The 17,576-nt window shown below is 38.8% G+C and overlaps 2 protein-coding genes and 1 long non-coding RNA gene across 3 annotated transcripts in view; 2 read left to right on the forward strand and 1 right to left on the reverse strand.

The window, feature by feature from the left end:
* LOC137976693 (uncharacterized) lies at positions 1–5,140 on the forward strand. The gene is made up of 3 exons (XR_011117787.1): positions 1–130; positions 255–325; positions 4,402–5,140. It is a non-coding gene; the product is annotated as an uncharacterized lncRNA (long non-coding RNA).
* Positions 5,141–6,350: 1,210 nt separating this feature from the next.
* LOC137976695 (origin recognition complex subunit 6-like) lies at positions 6,351–12,487 on the forward strand. The gene is made up of 6 exons (XM_068824053.1): positions 6,351–6,700; positions 9,115–9,278; positions 9,379–9,459; positions 10,482–10,597; positions 11,038–11,106; positions 11,493–12,487. Exons 1-6 carry the CDS (start codon positions 6,512–6,514, stop codon positions 11,642–11,644), a joined length of 771 nt encoding a protein of 256 aa, XP_068680154.1. The 5' UTR covers positions 6,351–6,511; the 3' UTR covers positions 11,645–12,487.
* A 59-nt stretch (positions 12,488–12,546) lies between these two features.
* LOC137995682 (uncharacterized) overlaps positions 12,547–17,576 on the reverse strand; it is a 36,220-nt gene continuing 31,190 nt past the window's right edge. Inside the window, exons 22-24 of the mRNA XM_068841207.1 lie at positions 15,831–16,035; positions 15,123–15,323; positions 12,547–13,185 (exon numbers count right to left, since the gene is read on the reverse strand). Of these exons, the coding sequence (XP_068697308.1) occupies positions 13,046–13,185; positions 15,123–15,323; positions 15,831–16,035 (546 nt within the window). The 3' untranslated portion in view covers positions 12,547–13,045. The remainder of the gene's footprint in view (positions 13,186–15,122; positions 15,324–15,830; positions 16,036–17,576) is intronic.

A 17,576-nucleotide genomic window follows, 5' to 3' on the forward strand; every position in this document is an offset into this window, starting at 1 on the left:
TCATTTGCCAAACATACCCCTGGAATGATAAATGTTTTTCCGTCTCGGTACCTTCGGGACAACAGGATTAGAAACAGCGAGTTACTTTGACGAGACGGAAATGCCTGGTTGAACTGAATTAACTATTGAGGTACGTATTTGTCTCCTTTAGAGCAAGTTGGGTACCATGATCCACTTTTAACCTCGTACGATTAAATTCCACCTGTACTTGCATTCATGATACTGCTGAATTACGGAATTCTTTCCCCACACAGTTGACTCAATGAGGTGCTGCAAGGTGAACGAGAGTAAGCCTGAGTTGGTTGGAGTCGTCGCTGCCGATAAGGTGAATAATATCCTTGGTCTACTTTTCATATACTCTGTTACTTAGAAGTCGATGTGCTTAATTTGAATATAATGTTAACTTGGGAGAGTCTTTTTTAACCTTGATTCAAAAAGGCCATGCATACATGACTACAAAAAAATGATGGTATGGTTGGCTGAATTCAGGTGAGGTATTAGAGTGATAAATCCATGGTTAAGCCAGCATAATCTATGAGTAAATAGAGCCATGAGTTACACTCATTAATCTGGACCTGTGGCCGAATTTTAGAGTAAATCCAAGTCGGAAAACTGTTTTGATTTTTGTATACATGTAAAGGGAGTTACATCACGTAACATTTTGTTTGTGTAGACTACTGAAAGACTAGCATTTATTTTAATATTGTCTCTTTTACTCAAAAAGCACTTTCCGCCATTAATCTTTTTATTGTACTATAATTTTAAGCTTTCAGAATTGAATACAGGAACTGTAAAGTGATCGCAGCAGGGATGAAAACTCTGAGGAAGCGAAATTCAATATTGTTTTGACAATTTGAATAACAGATTTCCTGTGAATCACAATTAATGGTGCCAGAAAGGATTTGTCCCGCACTTCCAGTTTTTTTGTACGAAACTAACTAATAGAAATGCACGTGGAAGCCTTCCTCGGACATGGATGGGATACTTTGTCACTCGTCAGTTTATATGATGGCGGTGGTTCGATCGTTGTTCTATTCGTGCTTAAGATTATGAGTGATAATACGTTTTTTTTAGAGCGTTCTGAAATGTTTCCAACTACCTCTTTCCCTCAGATCGGTGGCCATGCACTTGCCGGAAAATGTGAAAACAACTGACGCCATCCAACTGAAGTCGGCCGCGAAGGCTGTGTTGGTTGGTATTGAATTTATCAGCCTTGACAACTACATGTACACTCGTAGCAGCGTCAATATTAAGTGATCTTCGAATAATTGAATCCCTTCAGCATTGCATATTAATTGCAAAACAGAAGTGAATGCAATAATCTGTACATGAACTACTCGTAAGCTTATGATACAACTTTTTCCCAGAATTAAGTTCATTTAAAATTCTACTGAAGTTACCAGGGGCACCCAACGAGAATATAATTCAAAACCACTTAGACATAGCATTGTTAAACGTATTTTAGTATTTAAACGGTAGATATAGGCATATTTTTATGCCCTAAAAATTTTTCATCTGTTCGGATTTCTTAGCTGAAAGTCTAGTGATCCGAAAATTATAGTTATAGGTGAGCTTTTCAGGGTAAAAATCCGTTAAAAATGGGCAATTATATCATGTTTTAGATGTTCGAAAATCCTAGGACAGGCAGGCAAGCATGAAATTTTAGAACAAATGTTCCGAAAATTCTGGATCTCAAATCGTCTTCCGAACAGATATCTTCCGAAAATTGACGTTGGGTGTCGATCCTTTAAGAGTTATCAATTTAAAATGTGTTGAAAGTATCCGCATTATTATGCTATCCAAGTTTATTGTGGGATCATGATGTTAATGTTTCTGATGAACACACAGAAACATTTCTTAGCACAAGCACAGTGAATTTTAATTTGGAAAATGGTTTAGTTAGCGAAATACTGTACAGAAAAAAATCTTAAACTGACTGATCTGTCGGCTTATTCAGTAACCTGTGAAAGTCATCTTATCCAGTCTTCGAATGACTAAGGCGTATTTTTTCAGTAGAACTAAGCGCAGTGATACCATTTCGTAGCTGAACAGGCTATATATTTGTCTACAGACGGGCATATCGGTTTTTCATACGGTCACTGTAATAGTTTCCGTGTAAACCCGCTAGTTAAATTGTGCCCTGAGTCATTGCTAACTGAATTTGAGGAATACTTCTTTCCTTACTAGAATAGTTGTAACAGTACTGTTGGAGTGGTCTTGGACGAGAAATTAAAGTTCCTGAACGTTTTAGGGAATAAAATATTTCTTCAAAATTTGATAGCTGTAGCCACAAAAAACCAAGCAAACTATTTACTTCGAGTAAATGCTAGGTGATCTTTTTGAAGCCAAAAATCACCAAAAAAAAACACTTCCAGAAATGTGACGAACTATTTTCCCTGTTTGCGAGATTTTTAAGTCGAATGTTGCAGCGCTAACTTGATTGAATTTTTCAAACCTTAAAAAGTCTCAGTTTGGAATGGCGGCCCGATGAAAATTTCCATGCACCCTAAACTGAGATATTTTTAGAAATCCTCGGTTGAATGGTCCTGTCAAAAGGCCGGAATATTAAGAACAGTAAACACCCGCCTAAAAGAACCTAGATTTTTCCAAGTCAGGCTGAGCAGGTTCTTTATATAAAAATGGTATTTACAGTAAGTTTTAGGCTATCTAGGTTCTTAAATTGGTTCTTATTTCCGGCGCTCTACAATCGTATGACTGATTTCCTCTGATGTAGAGTGCTGCCGATGATGCCTTTATATTTCATAACTATGAAAAATACGTTTTGAACAACATCTGTGCAGTTTTTGAACTGCAATTTGTTCCAGTCGCCGGAAATTTCAAGGTTATTTTCTAAAATAAGAACCTGTTTAAGTTTTTAGGCTATAACCTGGTTCTTATGTAAAGGAGGTCTAAGATTAAATCTTTAGCCTAACAGGTTCTCCAGTTCTAGGTTCTTAAATGCAGGTGTTTGCTGTATCTGCCTCCTTACAGAGAGATTAATTAACCGATCGAGTCAGCTTTTGCTTATTGTTCCTGTGTGTTTGTAAATCATATAGATAGCGGAGGTCGTGTATCACTAATTTTGAGCAGTTTAATACCACTTTGTTCTTTGCTGACTACTCTGATATTAATGTTTATAATTGAATAAGGCAGTGCAAGTCAATAAAGTGTCTACAAGGAAAATCCATTCAGATTTCTAACTATAAATGGAACATACCATTCTTGTGTATATTCTAATAGAGAAAAACAAAAACAAACAGCCTACTTAATGGTAATGAAATCCCCGCCTAAGCAGTTTAGTAGGGCGCTCTGTTTTATTGATGTACTCCATTACTTGGTAGAGCCGAAGAGAATCGTTCAGTGTTAAAGCATGGCCCGGTTTAAAACTTACAAAATCCTGTTGCCTAATTCCTTACTTCCATAAGACTCTAGAGAGTCAGACATGACGGCTTAAAGACTTTGACGAATAAAGTGTATGGTATATTAACAAACTCAGGGATAAATTTCTTCACGTATTCAAGACTCTTGTTGTTGTTCAGTGTAAAATTTCTTCTTCCTTCCTTGATCTATCAGTTATCGTTTGTAACTTTTAGCGGTTGTCTTTGATTCGTATATGCATACTACATCCTTCCTTAGTTTGTCAATTAAATATTGTAGGCCTGAATGGACTCGGGGATTGAAAGGACTCGTTAGTTTATTTGACGGTAATTAACCCTGCAGCTGGCCTAGCTTCTTAAACTTAAACAACGATCAAGCGATAGAATAATGAATGTCAGTATGTTCCAAATATATTTTTATATTTATACGTACATATGTGATATTATTTCTAGTGGTTTTTCTTTTTAATGAGCTAATTATTGCTGGTTTGTGTCCATAAACGTTCAATAACAGTGCAAACACCACTTCGAGACAGAACAAAAATATCATCTCTTGTAAATACCCATATATAATTTATAATCCAAAACCTAGCTAAATAACTATCCACGTATTTTTTATATTAGTGTTTCCGGAAAAGTTGATTGAAGTGTTCACGGTTCACGCCAAAGCTTCCCGCAACTTGAACAAATATCAAGCTAAAAAACGTCATCAGTTGTTTGTTTGTTTCCGCTAAATTCTAGAACTCAATTATTTTATTGGATATTATATTGTATTTCATCTGTAACGGGAGAGAAAGATGCTATACAGGTGGAGTAGATATATTAGAATTAACCACTACTCAGTTTTCTAAAAGGTATCGCGCTATGCTCCTTATCTGCTTTTTAAATGCCTTTTGCCTTATTCATCGTTATCATCTTCATTAATTCTTCATTTACTGATTTCAAGTGCATTTAATTATCTGTTCTCTAGTTTACTCTTGACTAGACCAAGGAAAACTACGACTCATTTATTTTCAAATTGCAGAAAGAAAGTACGTGTCACAGAAAACATGTTGCTTCCAATAATACGAGTACAAGAGAAAAGCTGAGAGCTATTGTCGTTCAGTTTGCTGTTGTTCAATGCAATTGTAAAATTAAGTTCCAGTTTCAGCGGAACCGTGGCCCATAAAAATGACAAGCAACAATCAACCTGTGCGTGGGCCGGAGTAGGAGGCAATGTCATCAACAAAATGTTTTGTCACTGGACTGCATGTACTCACGAAGACGTCGCCTAGTCATGAAAGGCAAAGGCTTCCAGCGTTAACCAAGACCAACCAACGCCAAAGTCGTACCTCGACTAGCGATTGTTGTATATTGGGTTGACATAATCGAAGCCTGATTATCATATCTGAAGTAAAAGTCTACATTACATTCTTTTTTGATCCGCAGTTCAGGGGTTATTTCTTTAAAATAAAAAGAGACCAATAGAATTGTTCGACTTGTTAACCCTTCAATGGCCTCCTTTTTCTTCTTTTGAGAAGCGATGACCCAATCAGCAATATAAACATTTTAAAAAATCAAAAAAGAAAACAAAAAGAGCAAGTAAGGCTGATTGAACGGTGAAGGAATATCATGATATTATCTAAAGTAAACATCTCAAAAGGCACTGCCTTGCTTCATCAGGGCCCAGTTGGTCAAGAGCCAATTAACAATAATCGCCTATTAAATCTGATGTTCCCTTCTCCCATCCTGCATCCTCCAAAATTTAAGCCGAATAGCCTCATCTAAACACGAGGGGGAGGCCGAGGCAAAACATTGATCACCACGATCCTTGACAAATCCTACATAGCCGGGGAATAAATGATACTAAATTAGACCGGCGGTGGAAGTAAGGACTAAACTCTCTAGTGAGGACACAGAATGGGTTAATCAACTGATTTGATATGGTAAATTGACAACAGTAAAGAATTGAGGTACAATTTACCCTATCAAATCAGTTGATTAACCTATTTCTTTGTTTCACTTGCCCACCGAAGCAGCACCACGGTTCTTTAGAAACCAAACCCCTTTATCTAGTGAGGAATTGGTCGAAATCCCTGTTCGAGAACACGCTGAATCAGTGTTAAAGAGGCATTGTATAAAAGGCACATATTTGAACTGCGGGAAGTTCAAGTAGTAGGTTCAGTTGATCGACTTAAGAAGTCACGTGAAGAAAAGCCTGCGTTGTATCTTCAGGCGGAGCGAACGGGATTTGAACCTATGATCTGTGCGATACTGGTGCAATCCTCTACGAATTAAGCTATCCAGCCAACTTTTGATGAGTTTGTAAAAAAACATTCCCGTCACCACCCCAAGTAGTGTTGATAAATGCGATCTTAACATGACTTGATCAGTGTTTTCACGTAAAGTACACCTTGAACATATGTAGTCAACCTGACTTTGCCCTGTCTCGTGCCGAGCCGGGCGCTTCTCGCTTTCGGGAGATAAAGGCATAAGTTCGTACGTGGTTCTTTCTAGTTCCCTAAAACTAACGATGCAAACGCAATACCAACTCTCGTGAACTGAACAAACACGCCATTTCATACATTCAGAGTAGGATAATCAAGCCGTTCCAGTTTAAAACAGATAGGCCTACTGTTTCAAAAGAAGACATGAGTAAAAGGTGAAAGAAACGATTCTCGACTGTTGTCGTGAGCAGTCAAGAATTGGCTAACCGCTCAATTGCCCTAGGGCGGGAACCGCCCTTCTAAGTTTTCTGACCCTATAAGCTTCGTTCCCAAGGGCTTTTAAACGGAAACTAATCTCTAGTAACTTAACAAACATTCATGATATCTCAAATATCAACGCATGTACAGTATAAAAAGCAATAAGAATTCAAAATGCCATAAGTATATAAATCAATAACAACTACTTGTCTTCAACTTTGTCTATATATAAGATTACTTTTCGTCAGTCCTAGAGGGAAATTATTCCGGGATACACTGATCTACAAAACGAATGACATTAAATAAGTGTATAGGTTTTAAGTCGACTTTGATCCACTGTAGAACAAGATTTCCATCCAACATTTGGAAGAATGGAAACTGAGCTCTATTCTATGAAACAGGAAGAACTGGGAACGAGCTGTACGTTACCGCGAAAAAAAGGAATGCAATATGGAGGATGAAACTCTGCGATCAGTGTCAAAACGACTTGGAATCACTTCGAAAGAGGTTTTAAAAAAAGCGGCTGAGTTTCAGCGCTTGATGGAGGTTCGTAATTGCTCCTTGCCATTAACTAGCATGGCAAAGCCGGTGATTTGTCTTGAGATCGCTGCACACAGCTCACACGTTCCTGTGGATAAAGTAAGTTTAGCCGGCTCATATGAACTATGCATTTAGGCAGGCATAATTTTGCGCGCTTGTAAAGATGCAATGATGCAGAACTTCAAAAGAACATGGCTCCCAACATGAAACGTAGCCATACAACAACAAAACCAGAAGTTCTTCTTGTCAAATTATCTTGAATAGTAGTCGGGGAGGGGGGAGGGGAGGGGGTGGGTTCTCCCTTTTATGGGCTATATAGGTATGTGCGGCCCCAAAGGGTAGGGTTTTTCAGCCGTTTTGGTCATAAATAGGGTCTCCATTTAGGCCAATTTTCCGCCATTTTGGTCATAAATAGGGTATCGATTTTTGCACTCTAGTCTTGAATCTTGCACTCTAGTCTGGGGTAGCTGTAACAAAACTCTTGTCAATAAACTCCAAAAACTACAGAACCGTGCTGCCAGAGTTCTGACCTCTCCTACTTTTGACACTAGTACTGAATAGCTTTTTCAAGTGTTGAGATGGAGAAAGCTTGAATCTCAGCGTCAGATACAAAAAGCTTGCATGGTATATAAATCTCTGAATGGACTCGCACCAGGTTATCTTCGATTTAGATTTGTTGAGCGTAGCGCTGTTACTGATTATTCTCTTCGTAACACTCAAGATAAACTTGCTGTTTCCCTACCCCGCACCAACTTTCTTAAGAACAGTTTCAGATATAGTGGTGCGGTGTTATGGAACAGTCTGCCAACTCATGTGCGGCAGGCTAGGACTCTAGAATCCTTTCACGCTGGCTGCAGCGGCTTCTTTTAGCGTCATTGTTTAATTTACACGGCTCTCATGTAAAGCAGTTCACTTAATTTATTTGTAGTTTTAGTTTTAGATAGATGGTATTGTAAATATTTCATAGTAATAAATATGTTAATTAACTAAGTAAGTAATTAAATAAGTAGTTAATATTTTAATTCATAAGTAAGTACTACTTAATTTATTCGTAGTTTTTAGTTTTAGATTCATGGTATTATAAGTCTTGTAAATATTTCCATTCATAAATATGTACTGATACTGATGAGAAAACCATGTATAAATAAAGTTATTTGATTTGATTTGATTTGAATTCGTTTTTATTTAGAAGAAGCTACTTCTTTATCATGTCCCCCTTCTTCGCAGGCTAGATAAGACCAGCAGCAAAAGCCCTTCACAAATTATGTTTACGGTAACTGTGTACGTGCCGCAACAGCTTGTCACGCGTTCCGGTCATGGGCCGGGCTCCCGGGGTTTTTGAACTGAAGTTGACCAGACATGGACTTCGAGTATTCTAGACCACACTATAAACTGCTGGAATTTTGGATGTGTTTTATAGTTCAAGTTAATAAAGATGATTTATGTAAATATTCATATGTTCAACCGCTGGACTATTACACAGCGACCAATTTCAAATTCCTGTTTTTTCTTTTATTTGAAGGTTACAGTTTGTAAAATACATTAGTGTTTTGTTCCTATAGATAGCATATTAGTCACCATAAGGTAAGGATGTATTCTGTAGTTATGATGACACATTATGTAACCCGTTTTGTGGAATTCTGAGCTCGAAACTTTGACATGCAGTCTTATAACCTACCTAATAGAAGCAGATAAACATTGCCTTTAACATTGGTCTGAACTAGGGAAATAATTGTAAAGCAGGTCTGCACCAGGGTATTGGTTTAAGGGTCAGGTCATAAATAGGGTATCAAATTTTTGGTCAGGTCATAAATAGGGTAGGGAAAATCGCAGATTTTCGTCTTAAATAGGGTAAGGGTTTTGGGAAGCGGGCCGCACACCCCTACCCAATTTTTCTGGGAGTACTTCCCCCGGGCAACAACCATCAAGCTCTAAGAGGTTGGCAGCTAGCTTGTCCCATGGACGCCAAGGGGAAGGGGTTAACATGAATGGCTCTTTGGGTTCACGGTGATATTAAGCACAGGTCTTAAATTTGTTACTATGTTTTCGAGGATGACGTGGTTTTGTATGGTGTAATCAAAGATTGTGATGACGCAGAGTCACTACAGCAAGACCTAAACACACTTGTACACTAGGCCGACACGTGGCAAATTTCATTAATGCAAAGAAGTGCACCATCCTAAGAGTCTCATGTTCGAAATCTCTAGTTGAATACCAATATACCATCCATGGAGAACCCTTGGAAACTGCTGATCATCATAATTACCTTGGAGTTCTGCTATCCAGTGATCTAAACTGGAACGCCCATATTGCTGGAATTATAGGCAAAGCTAACCGATCTCTTGGCTTCATAAGAAGAAACCTAAATAAGTGCCCAGAAAATGTAAAAGAACAAGCCTATCTTGCTATAGTTAGACCACAGCTTGAATATGTCATTAACTCTTTGATGTATGTATGCTAGTACACTATTTATTAATAATAAATGGCAATATTTTTCTCTTTACTTGTCACAGAGTGTAGCTATTCGTCTTTCTGGAATGAACAAGAAATCATATCTAGATGCCTTTAAAACAATAGAGTGCTTGTTGGAACAACAAAGGGAGTTTACCATAAAAGATCTTGCTGTGCAGTTTGGTTGTATGGAAGCCTCCAATATGGGTCAAAAAATTTATGAGAGGTGAAAATTTCTGTAAATCTCCTCTAGCTAATTATATATATTTGTGTAAGCCCTTTTTACTCACTGTGCAATTCCTAATGTAACATTTTCTCTTAACTAGTTACAAGAAGGATTTTGTTCAAGATTTGGAAGGAATAAGTCATCCAATCTTTGTGGGAACTGCACTATACACTGCTTGCAAGTATGTCAAATTAGACAAGTTTTATTTTGAAATATGGCTTTGTTGTATTTTGATTATTTTATCCTATCGTTAAGCCATTCAGTCCCCAGGCACTCTAGGTTGCACCCAGTTGATGAGTGAAAGCATCCGCTGTTACACAGAGTAAAATCTGTTAAATCTCACTCCCAGGAGTCAATGGGTTTTAATGGAGGGGACATAGTATACTATGAAAAGCACCGATCTGTGAAATGGGCGGGAATTTACGTGTCTCTGCCCCGCCTGCTTTTGCTTGTAAATAGTTCAAATTCTCAAGAGGTAACGGCGGAACTGATTGCATATGGAAGGCTCTATAATCGTGGAAAAGCTCTCGGAGAAGACTTGAGAATGAAGATTATACTAGACATTATCGGAAAAGGGGGAGCCTTCACCACAGGTTTCTTCGTGGCAAGTTTTTCTACAATTGCCAAAGAAAACAGAGATAAATTTTGAAAACGTGTTTTTCCATTGTTGCGGTTGTTTTGCACAACTTAAGCCCGTGGGAAAGGAATTTCATCAAAATGTTTAACGAAAGTGGGTGGGGCAGTGACCAGATAATTTGGGCCCATTCCACAGATCGGTGGTTTTCGTAGTATGACAGAACAAATATGGGCAGAACGGGAGATTTTCAGTGAAAAAAATTGTTTTCAACATAATACAAAGCCTGAAAATTTAGCTTGTCATCGCTTGTCACTTGTCATTTCGTTTATGCAATCAAAGAAAGCACATTTGGCTAGCTTTTTGTACTGTTTACATTGCTTGCAAGCGCCCTGATGGACAGATGATGCATTTTTTTTAAAACAGTCTTACCAAATAAAATTGAAGCAAAATAACACCTTTTTGTAGTGGAATAAGAAATCTCTTATTGGATGGTTAAGACATTTTTGCTAATTGCTCATATTTTTCCCCGCCCCGTAAAAATACTATGCAACTCGCAAAATATCTGTGCATATTTTATGTTAAACCATTGAATAAGATGTATGTATTTTGCGATTTTTGTTTTTAAGGTATCAAAAGATTAAAATAGACAAGACAAAATTATTGAATGTGATTATCGCTAAGAGGTCTACATTTGACAGTCTCCACAAGAAGATGGAGAAAATCATTCCCTCTTTGAAATCTGGTGAGAGATCTCGATTTTTGTTAAGTTTTTGTCTTTTTTTGGGGGGGGGGGGGGGGGCAGGGATCCTCATTCGAATTTTTGAATTAAACCCCTAAAGGAGACGAATCTGCCCAGGCTTTTTTTCCCATAAAAAGACACCATATTTAGCCATTTTTGTATTTCTTTGCGTGCAACCCTAATCAAGACCTCCATGGCTACATATGATGGAGTTTCGCCCAGAACACCCTATGTGAGACCAAAATCCGAAATTTAGTCCCCTGCGCAAGACGACTGTTGGACAAATAATAATCATGCAATATTATTCGTTAAATAAGATCACATGACTCTCTGCTGGGAGTTACATGTGCATGTTTTGTTCATTTGCGTGAGAGGATTCGTCCAGATTTTCCAATGTAGGTTTTATAGAAATAACTGAAATAGTCTCTGTTGTGTTTTGGCAGTTGAAAACAGCAAGAAGACTTCAAAAAGATGCTATGGTCTTCTGGACAAAGTAAATGAAATAGTGGACGGTAGGTGCTGAGTGCAGTAATTGGCCATTCCTTGACGACATCCGCGCCTCTCAGGGTATAAAACTAGGCCTTGAAAACCACTGAAGTTGGAAAACCAATTCCATTAACTGAAAAAAAAAAAACCGGCATGAACAATAATACATTTGAAAGTTGTTTCATTGTAAATTTTTAGTTGTTTTGACTTTTTGGACTGAAAGCTATTTTCATTTTTGGCATTTTTGTCTGTCCATGGACCGTCTAATTAAAAGGAAAGAAATGTATTGGGTATTCTTCACCCATGAAGGAATGTAAGCTACAAATTTTTGTTAAGAGCTGAAATTAAGATTCATTGTTCTCATCGGATCTTGAGTTCACTCATCGTGTTTGCACTTTATTTCTTTTAACAGACCAAAATTTGTTGTTAAAACAACAAAAGGCTGATGAGGATGATGCAAGCAATGAGGATATAGAATATGAAAAGTGGAAGCAAAGGATCATTGAATCTGCAACGAAGGCTTTATCAGCCGAAATGAGAGCCAAAGAAACTACGAACTCATAGTACGTTGTCTGTCGAGGATGTTACTCTTTGCCATATTTACGTTTGATTTTGTTGCCTGAATCAGTCAGTCAGTCTTGTCGAGGAGCCAATCAGCTACGATGATGAACAACACGCAAAATACTGGTAATGGCTATTCTCATTGGTTACCGCGTTTACGATGAAAAACGGCTGGGAAAGAGTTCAGTTGTGGAATTAAAGCCGCGTCAACTTTAACCGATTGTGGTTGAAAGGAAAGGAAAGGAACTTTATTTATAAAATAAGTGTCTAGTCGTTCTACCGACGGAGCACTAACTTGGGACACTGTAAACTGAAATTAACAATCAACGTAAATCAAGTCAAATATTGGAGGAACCTATGTTCAAATTTCCCTCAGGTTGAAGAGTTTCATGAAAATCTCCAAGGAATATACCCACTCAACCACCGGAAAATCGTTGTCCTACTTAGTCTTTGCGGATAGGGTTTCTGTGGTATTCTTAAGGAGCTGGCACCCCCGGGGGGGGGGGGGGGGAGGACTCCCATATGAAACAGACGGGGATGCTCGTCGGAAATTTTAAATTTAACCCCTAAAGGAGACCAATCTAGGCGTGGCTTAAGCAAATTTTGACCCCTAAAAACCCCTAAAAACACAAAAATACGACACGCAATGAGTTTTAATGATAAAAAGGCATAATCATCGAATGCTTTTATCTAAAAAGAAAATTTAAAAGGAAATTTGACTTCTGTTTCTCTTCGCGTAATTCTGTGTTACTTCGCGGAAGCCAAACGAGACCTTGGTGGCATAAAATATTGGCGCTTTGCCCGGAACACCCTAAGCGAGACCAAAATCCAAAATTTACACCCCTAAGCGAGACGACGAGCATCCCCGTCTGTTTCATATGGGAGTCCCCCCCCCCACCCCCCCGGAGCTGGCACTCAACACGACAGTCTTGAATACATAGCCACGCTAGCAAAACCTTGTTTACAAAACGGCTGGAGAGAACGAAACGAAAACGTCTCTAGAACTTGCGCATCCGAATTCAGATTATCACAGTTGCGAGAGAGCTTATTGTTTATTGTCCTTATACGGGGAGGCTTGAAAGTCTAATCAGTTAAAGATGTCGTTAACGGAACACTTTTCCCTACAGTTATTCAAAGACCCTGAGTTTTGGTTCGACCGGAGTTAAGCCCACGACTTCCAGCTTAACCAAATGAGCCAATTGATCAGCGAAAAATCGGCTTAACTTCCTGGAAGTCTCTGTTGTCGTTATTTTATCAGTGTTTTATTCCCCTTATCAACAGCAGCAGCAACAACAACAAGATTTTCATTCAAAATGCGTCTTTTATTTAACAATTTGTCAGTGTCCCACAACTGCTGTCTACTTTGCCTCCTTGATTTTCCGCACAGGACTTCCAATGAGACTCTTACTGAACGTTTGCTTGTATCCAGTCGGACAATCTTGCAATGTTTGTGTAAACACCATAATACTTTCCAGCACATCCCCAGCCCCAGCTGGTAGTGCCCACGAGGTACCAGCGGTTGTCCTTTTCACACACCAAGGGTCCTGGAAAGTTCAAGAAAATAAACTGATTATTAAACTTGGTGCAAACAAATGAGAAATGATCAATTTTTCCCCCATAGCTTTGGTGCTTATACGCAGGATGAAACAGAATATTGTGCATGTTTATTTTTTTTTTAGAAAAATAGCCGCACAAGAGCTATTTGTCTGTCTCTGTATCTTTATTTCTAGTACTCCGTAAATTTGGTTGTTTTTGCTTACGCCATATGTCTTTTTGAGATATCACGCCGAACTGCGGCTTTTACTTCGTGTAGAAGACACACATGACGTAAAATCGTGAAACAATACCTAATCAGAATTCTAAATCCGCAAAGACCCCTAATGGTTTTGTTAGGTCATGTGCGTCTTCTACACGAAGTAAAAGCCCGAACTGCCCATATTTGCTGGGTAGGACAGACCTTGGTGTCCCACTCTTTGTATGGATTTTCGAACGCCCTACATCATTCTCTGAACTAATGCGGTCTACGTTTTATCGTTCATGTCGGCGCTTGAGAATCTGTTTTGAGAAAAACGTACTGTATTTTAACTTTACATTCTTAGTCGTATGGTGTGAGTGAATGTGTGGTGTGAAGTACGGAGTATTTGTCTTGTGTTTTAAGCCGTGTTAAGGCGTTAGGTCTTTAGTGCAGCTGAGTTGGCGAAATGCCGTGTTTTGTAAGCAGTATATTGAAAGGTGTCAAAAAGTGAAATATTATAACAAAAAAACAACAACAACAACCAAAAAAACAAACATCCGAGAAGACTGGAAAGTCAAACCATCTGCAGGTGTGATTTCCAACGCAGGACTTCCTCCTAACTTTCGTCTTTGAATACCGGAGTTTTGGTCCATCGTCGTTAAAAAGTTCAAGGATTGAAATGTCAAACGGTGGAGTTCTTACCATCGTATGAACTATCATTTACTTATTCAATTGACGGATTTTGTGAAAGGAACCGAGTTCCCATACCCTATTTGGGTTGTGGAGTAAAGTGAACTTGCTTAAAGTCAGAAAGGGCATGATCTTTTTTCTACCTAAACCACCTTTCTCCCCCCTCCCCCCCCTCCCCCCTCCCTACCGCCCTCATCGAAGCAATTCTCAACTTTCTCAAATCCCATAATGCACCTTGTTTATCCTCTAAAAATTTGCATAGGCGTTGTTTTCGATTTCTCTTCGGACATCTTCATGTACCACGAGAAATTGCAAACAATGATTATGCAAAATTTTGGACGTAAAAGAGGTGTATTATGGGAATTAACCTTTGGATGAAAGATTCCAATTCGCAAGGCTACTTTGGTGTTGACTTGCTCATAAACGATTCCTTCTTTTCAAGTGACCTTGCGCCCATTAAAGTGCTACTACGACCAAAACACCACTTTTTATTTTTCTTTGGATTTTAAAACTATGTTAACTAAACACTAAGTGACACCAAGTTTTAAGCCTTTGATTTAAAAAAAGACACGAGTTTATTTTAATTGGAGTTTTCTTGTTTAATAGTCCGCCATTACTAACTTTAAAATATTGAGAGAGCTGGATCGAAGAGAAAATGGCATCAAAGATCAATTGTCTAAGAATGCAATGCTTGTGAACGCAGAAACGCAGATAAATTAATATGCAGCACGGGAGTTTCGGCCTTCAAGTCGAGGCTTTTAAATTCGTGTTTTGCATATATAATAAGCTGCGTTTACACGCTGAAATTTTAAGCTAGTGAGTAATTGACGTCACTTTTCCCTAGATCCAACCCTCTGAGGTCAAATCGGTCAGTTTGGAACATGAGTATGCTGGCCGTGAAATTTAAAACTTACACTCAAAGTAAACAGACTTCGGATAAAAATCAAAGCTCAAAATTTTGCCAGTCAAGTCTTAAGCAATCACACTTTCAAAATCTCGAGAAAAAAGGAAGTGATTTTTTTTTTTATCACAGTAGTCCTTTAAGAGGTCATTTACCTCCACTGTCCCCTTGACAGGCATCAACGCCCGCTCCCAGACGGCCAGCGCAAAGCATGTTGGATGTAATGATGCTTCCGCTGCCATAATTCTCTCTGCAGTTTTGATTTGAGACCAGTGGTACTTCGGCCTCCCTTAGAACTGCTGAAATAGACCCGCCTTGGCGTGTGCGGCCCCATCCTGTGATGTAGCATCGAGATCCTGCGGAAGAAACCACCACAATCATTATATCTTAGTTCAGTTTTGATCGTGGATAGTTTTGACTGTTGTTCGAGGGCTGGAAAAGGTTATCCACTGGATAATTCATGCACCATTCACAGAATGACTCAGTTTGATAGCACTTATCCGCCGGACAATAATCTTTCCACTGAATATTGCTCTTCATCTTTTAAACAGCCGCAGAAGGCTGTCATGTTGTGCCTTCGGGGCCTGACTGTTTTAAAGCAGGGTCGGTTCTTAACCCAGGCTGGCAAAATGCAACCAAAACTATCGTTTACCATTGTGTTTATTCCAATTTAGCGTTACCCTGCTCCGAAGAATTGAGCCCTGGTGAAAATTCACATTACTTAAGTGTCATCTGTTAACTTTTAAATTACAGCAATTTTTGGGGAAAAGTACTTAACAAATTTGTTGAGAACTTGAAAAAGGAGCCACGTTCGTGCACTCATACCTTGCCTTGCAGTGTTAAACAAGACTTTCTTTCATTACCTGGAGGAAAGTCTGAAGACCTGTTCTGCAAACAGACTGGTCCCACGTGATCATTGATTCTTGCTGGAGAAGCCAACTCAATGACTGCCAAGTCGCCATCGAAAGAAGCTGCTTCGCCATAAGAGGGATGTATAGTGACTGAAGAGATGTTAATGTCTTGTTCATAACCTTCTGAGTTTTCGAAGTGATGCTCACCAAGCCTAACCTATCAGTAAAAGAAGGCTAAGATACGAGGATGTTGGGAAAACGAAATGTGACATTAATAGTCTCCACTGTTTTGATTTTACAGATGGCACTCGCACAAGATCTAACCATGACTACAAGATTAGGCCAAAACCCGTCCGAACTAATTATTTCAAATTTTCTTTCTTTAATCGTTGTATTAGTTACTGGAACTATTTACCTTCACATGTGATGTCCTTATCTAGTCTTCACTCTTTTAAATCTTCATTGCCCAAACATTTACGCTCTCACTGAAATTATGTAATCATCCTGACTAGTCCTAGTGTTTATTCCTGTGTATATGTGTGTGCGCACGCATTGGATATTGGGCGTTGCACGCGTGTGCGAGTGTGCGAGGAGGGTAGTCTTGGAAAGGGAATTGAGATTCCCCCTACTATCATCCCGCCAGACTTAACTGATTAGAGTGTAATGTGGTAGTTTTGTACTCCGTATGAACCATGTGAGCGTTAGCCCTACTGATGGAAATGGGACCACATAAGGACAGAGAAAAACTCTGACCAGGGTGGGAATTGAACCCACGACCTATCATCCTCCCACCCTATTATTTTTATGATGGTTGGCGAATTGTTCAAATAACTAAATAAATAAATAAATAACTAAATAAATAAATAAATGAATAAATAAATAAATAAATAAATAAAAGAAAAGATGAAATTTTCATGTATTTGAACTAAGGAGTTTGGAGATGAAAGTCATCATCTTTCGCAACTTCTCAACTTTCTTCACTACTGCGATGTTCACTTTCACTGAGACCAACGTACTCCGCTGTTCAAATATATGAACATTTCATACATTCTTCTATCGTACTACCGGTAACCTCTTACTAACCGAGCTCGAAGGCCGTACTGTGGAATATTGGCCACAGGTCGTGGCACTACGGACCGTGCGCAGCGAGGTCCGAACAAAAGGGCCGATATTCGATCCCAGTATAATCCAGAGCAAGTGAGGTTAGTAAGTTGTTTATTACGTGGCATCATTTCTTTGCATGAGCGATCGAACACTTGTCCGCTTGGTGAGTGTAAATTATTCAAGCTTAACTAAACCAATTTATTAAAAACTGAACAACGGATATCAGATTTCCAGCAGTTTCATTGGCTCGCCTGACACCCGCTATCAGTTCATAGCTACTGTGCCTAATATGATTAAGGAACACGTCAGCAATGAAGCGAGCTGAAAACAGTTTTGCAGCTCTGAGAAAAAATGATCGACAAAAACCGTTTTGGACTGGAATAGAGCGAGGCAGAAATTGATACTTTAGTCGACAATACTACCTCCGGGAATACCATGGAGTTTTTAATAAATCAATTATTCCACTCGGGCTTGCTGGATATAAAATGATTTAACCAACTTGGCGCTGCGCGCCTCGTTGGTTATCTATCACTTCATATCCAGCGCGCCCTCGAAGAATAATTGTTAAATATTACGGGATACAATGATACAGTAATTAACCGAACAATCTGGAAACAGTTTCTAGATTATTCGGCAGAGAACTTCAAACTTGGA

Source organism: Montipora foliosa, chromosome 1, assembly GCF_036669935.1.
Source record: "Montipora foliosa isolate CH-2021 chromosome 1, ASM3666993v2, whole genome shotgun sequence".
Classification (NCBI taxonomy): Eukaryota; Metazoa; Cnidaria; class Anthozoa; order Scleractinia; family Acroporidae; genus Montipora; species Montipora foliosa.

What these genes read in the sequence shown, in the direction of transcription:
- LOC137976695 (XM_068824053.1), top strand. Translation starts at nt 6,512, where the DNA reads ATGGAGGATGAAACTCTGCGATCAGTGTCAAAACGACTTGGAATCACT. An exon ending in GGTCAAAAAATTTATGAGAG is followed by an intron (nt 9,279 to 9,378) that starts GTGAAAATTTCT and finishes TCTCTTAACTAG; the next exon opens with TTACAAGAAGGATTTTGTTC. An exon ending in AGTAAATGAAATAGTGGACG is followed by an intron (nt 11,107 to 11,492) that starts GTAGGTGCTGAG and finishes TTCTTTTAACAG; the next exon opens with ACCAAAATTTGTTGTTAAAA.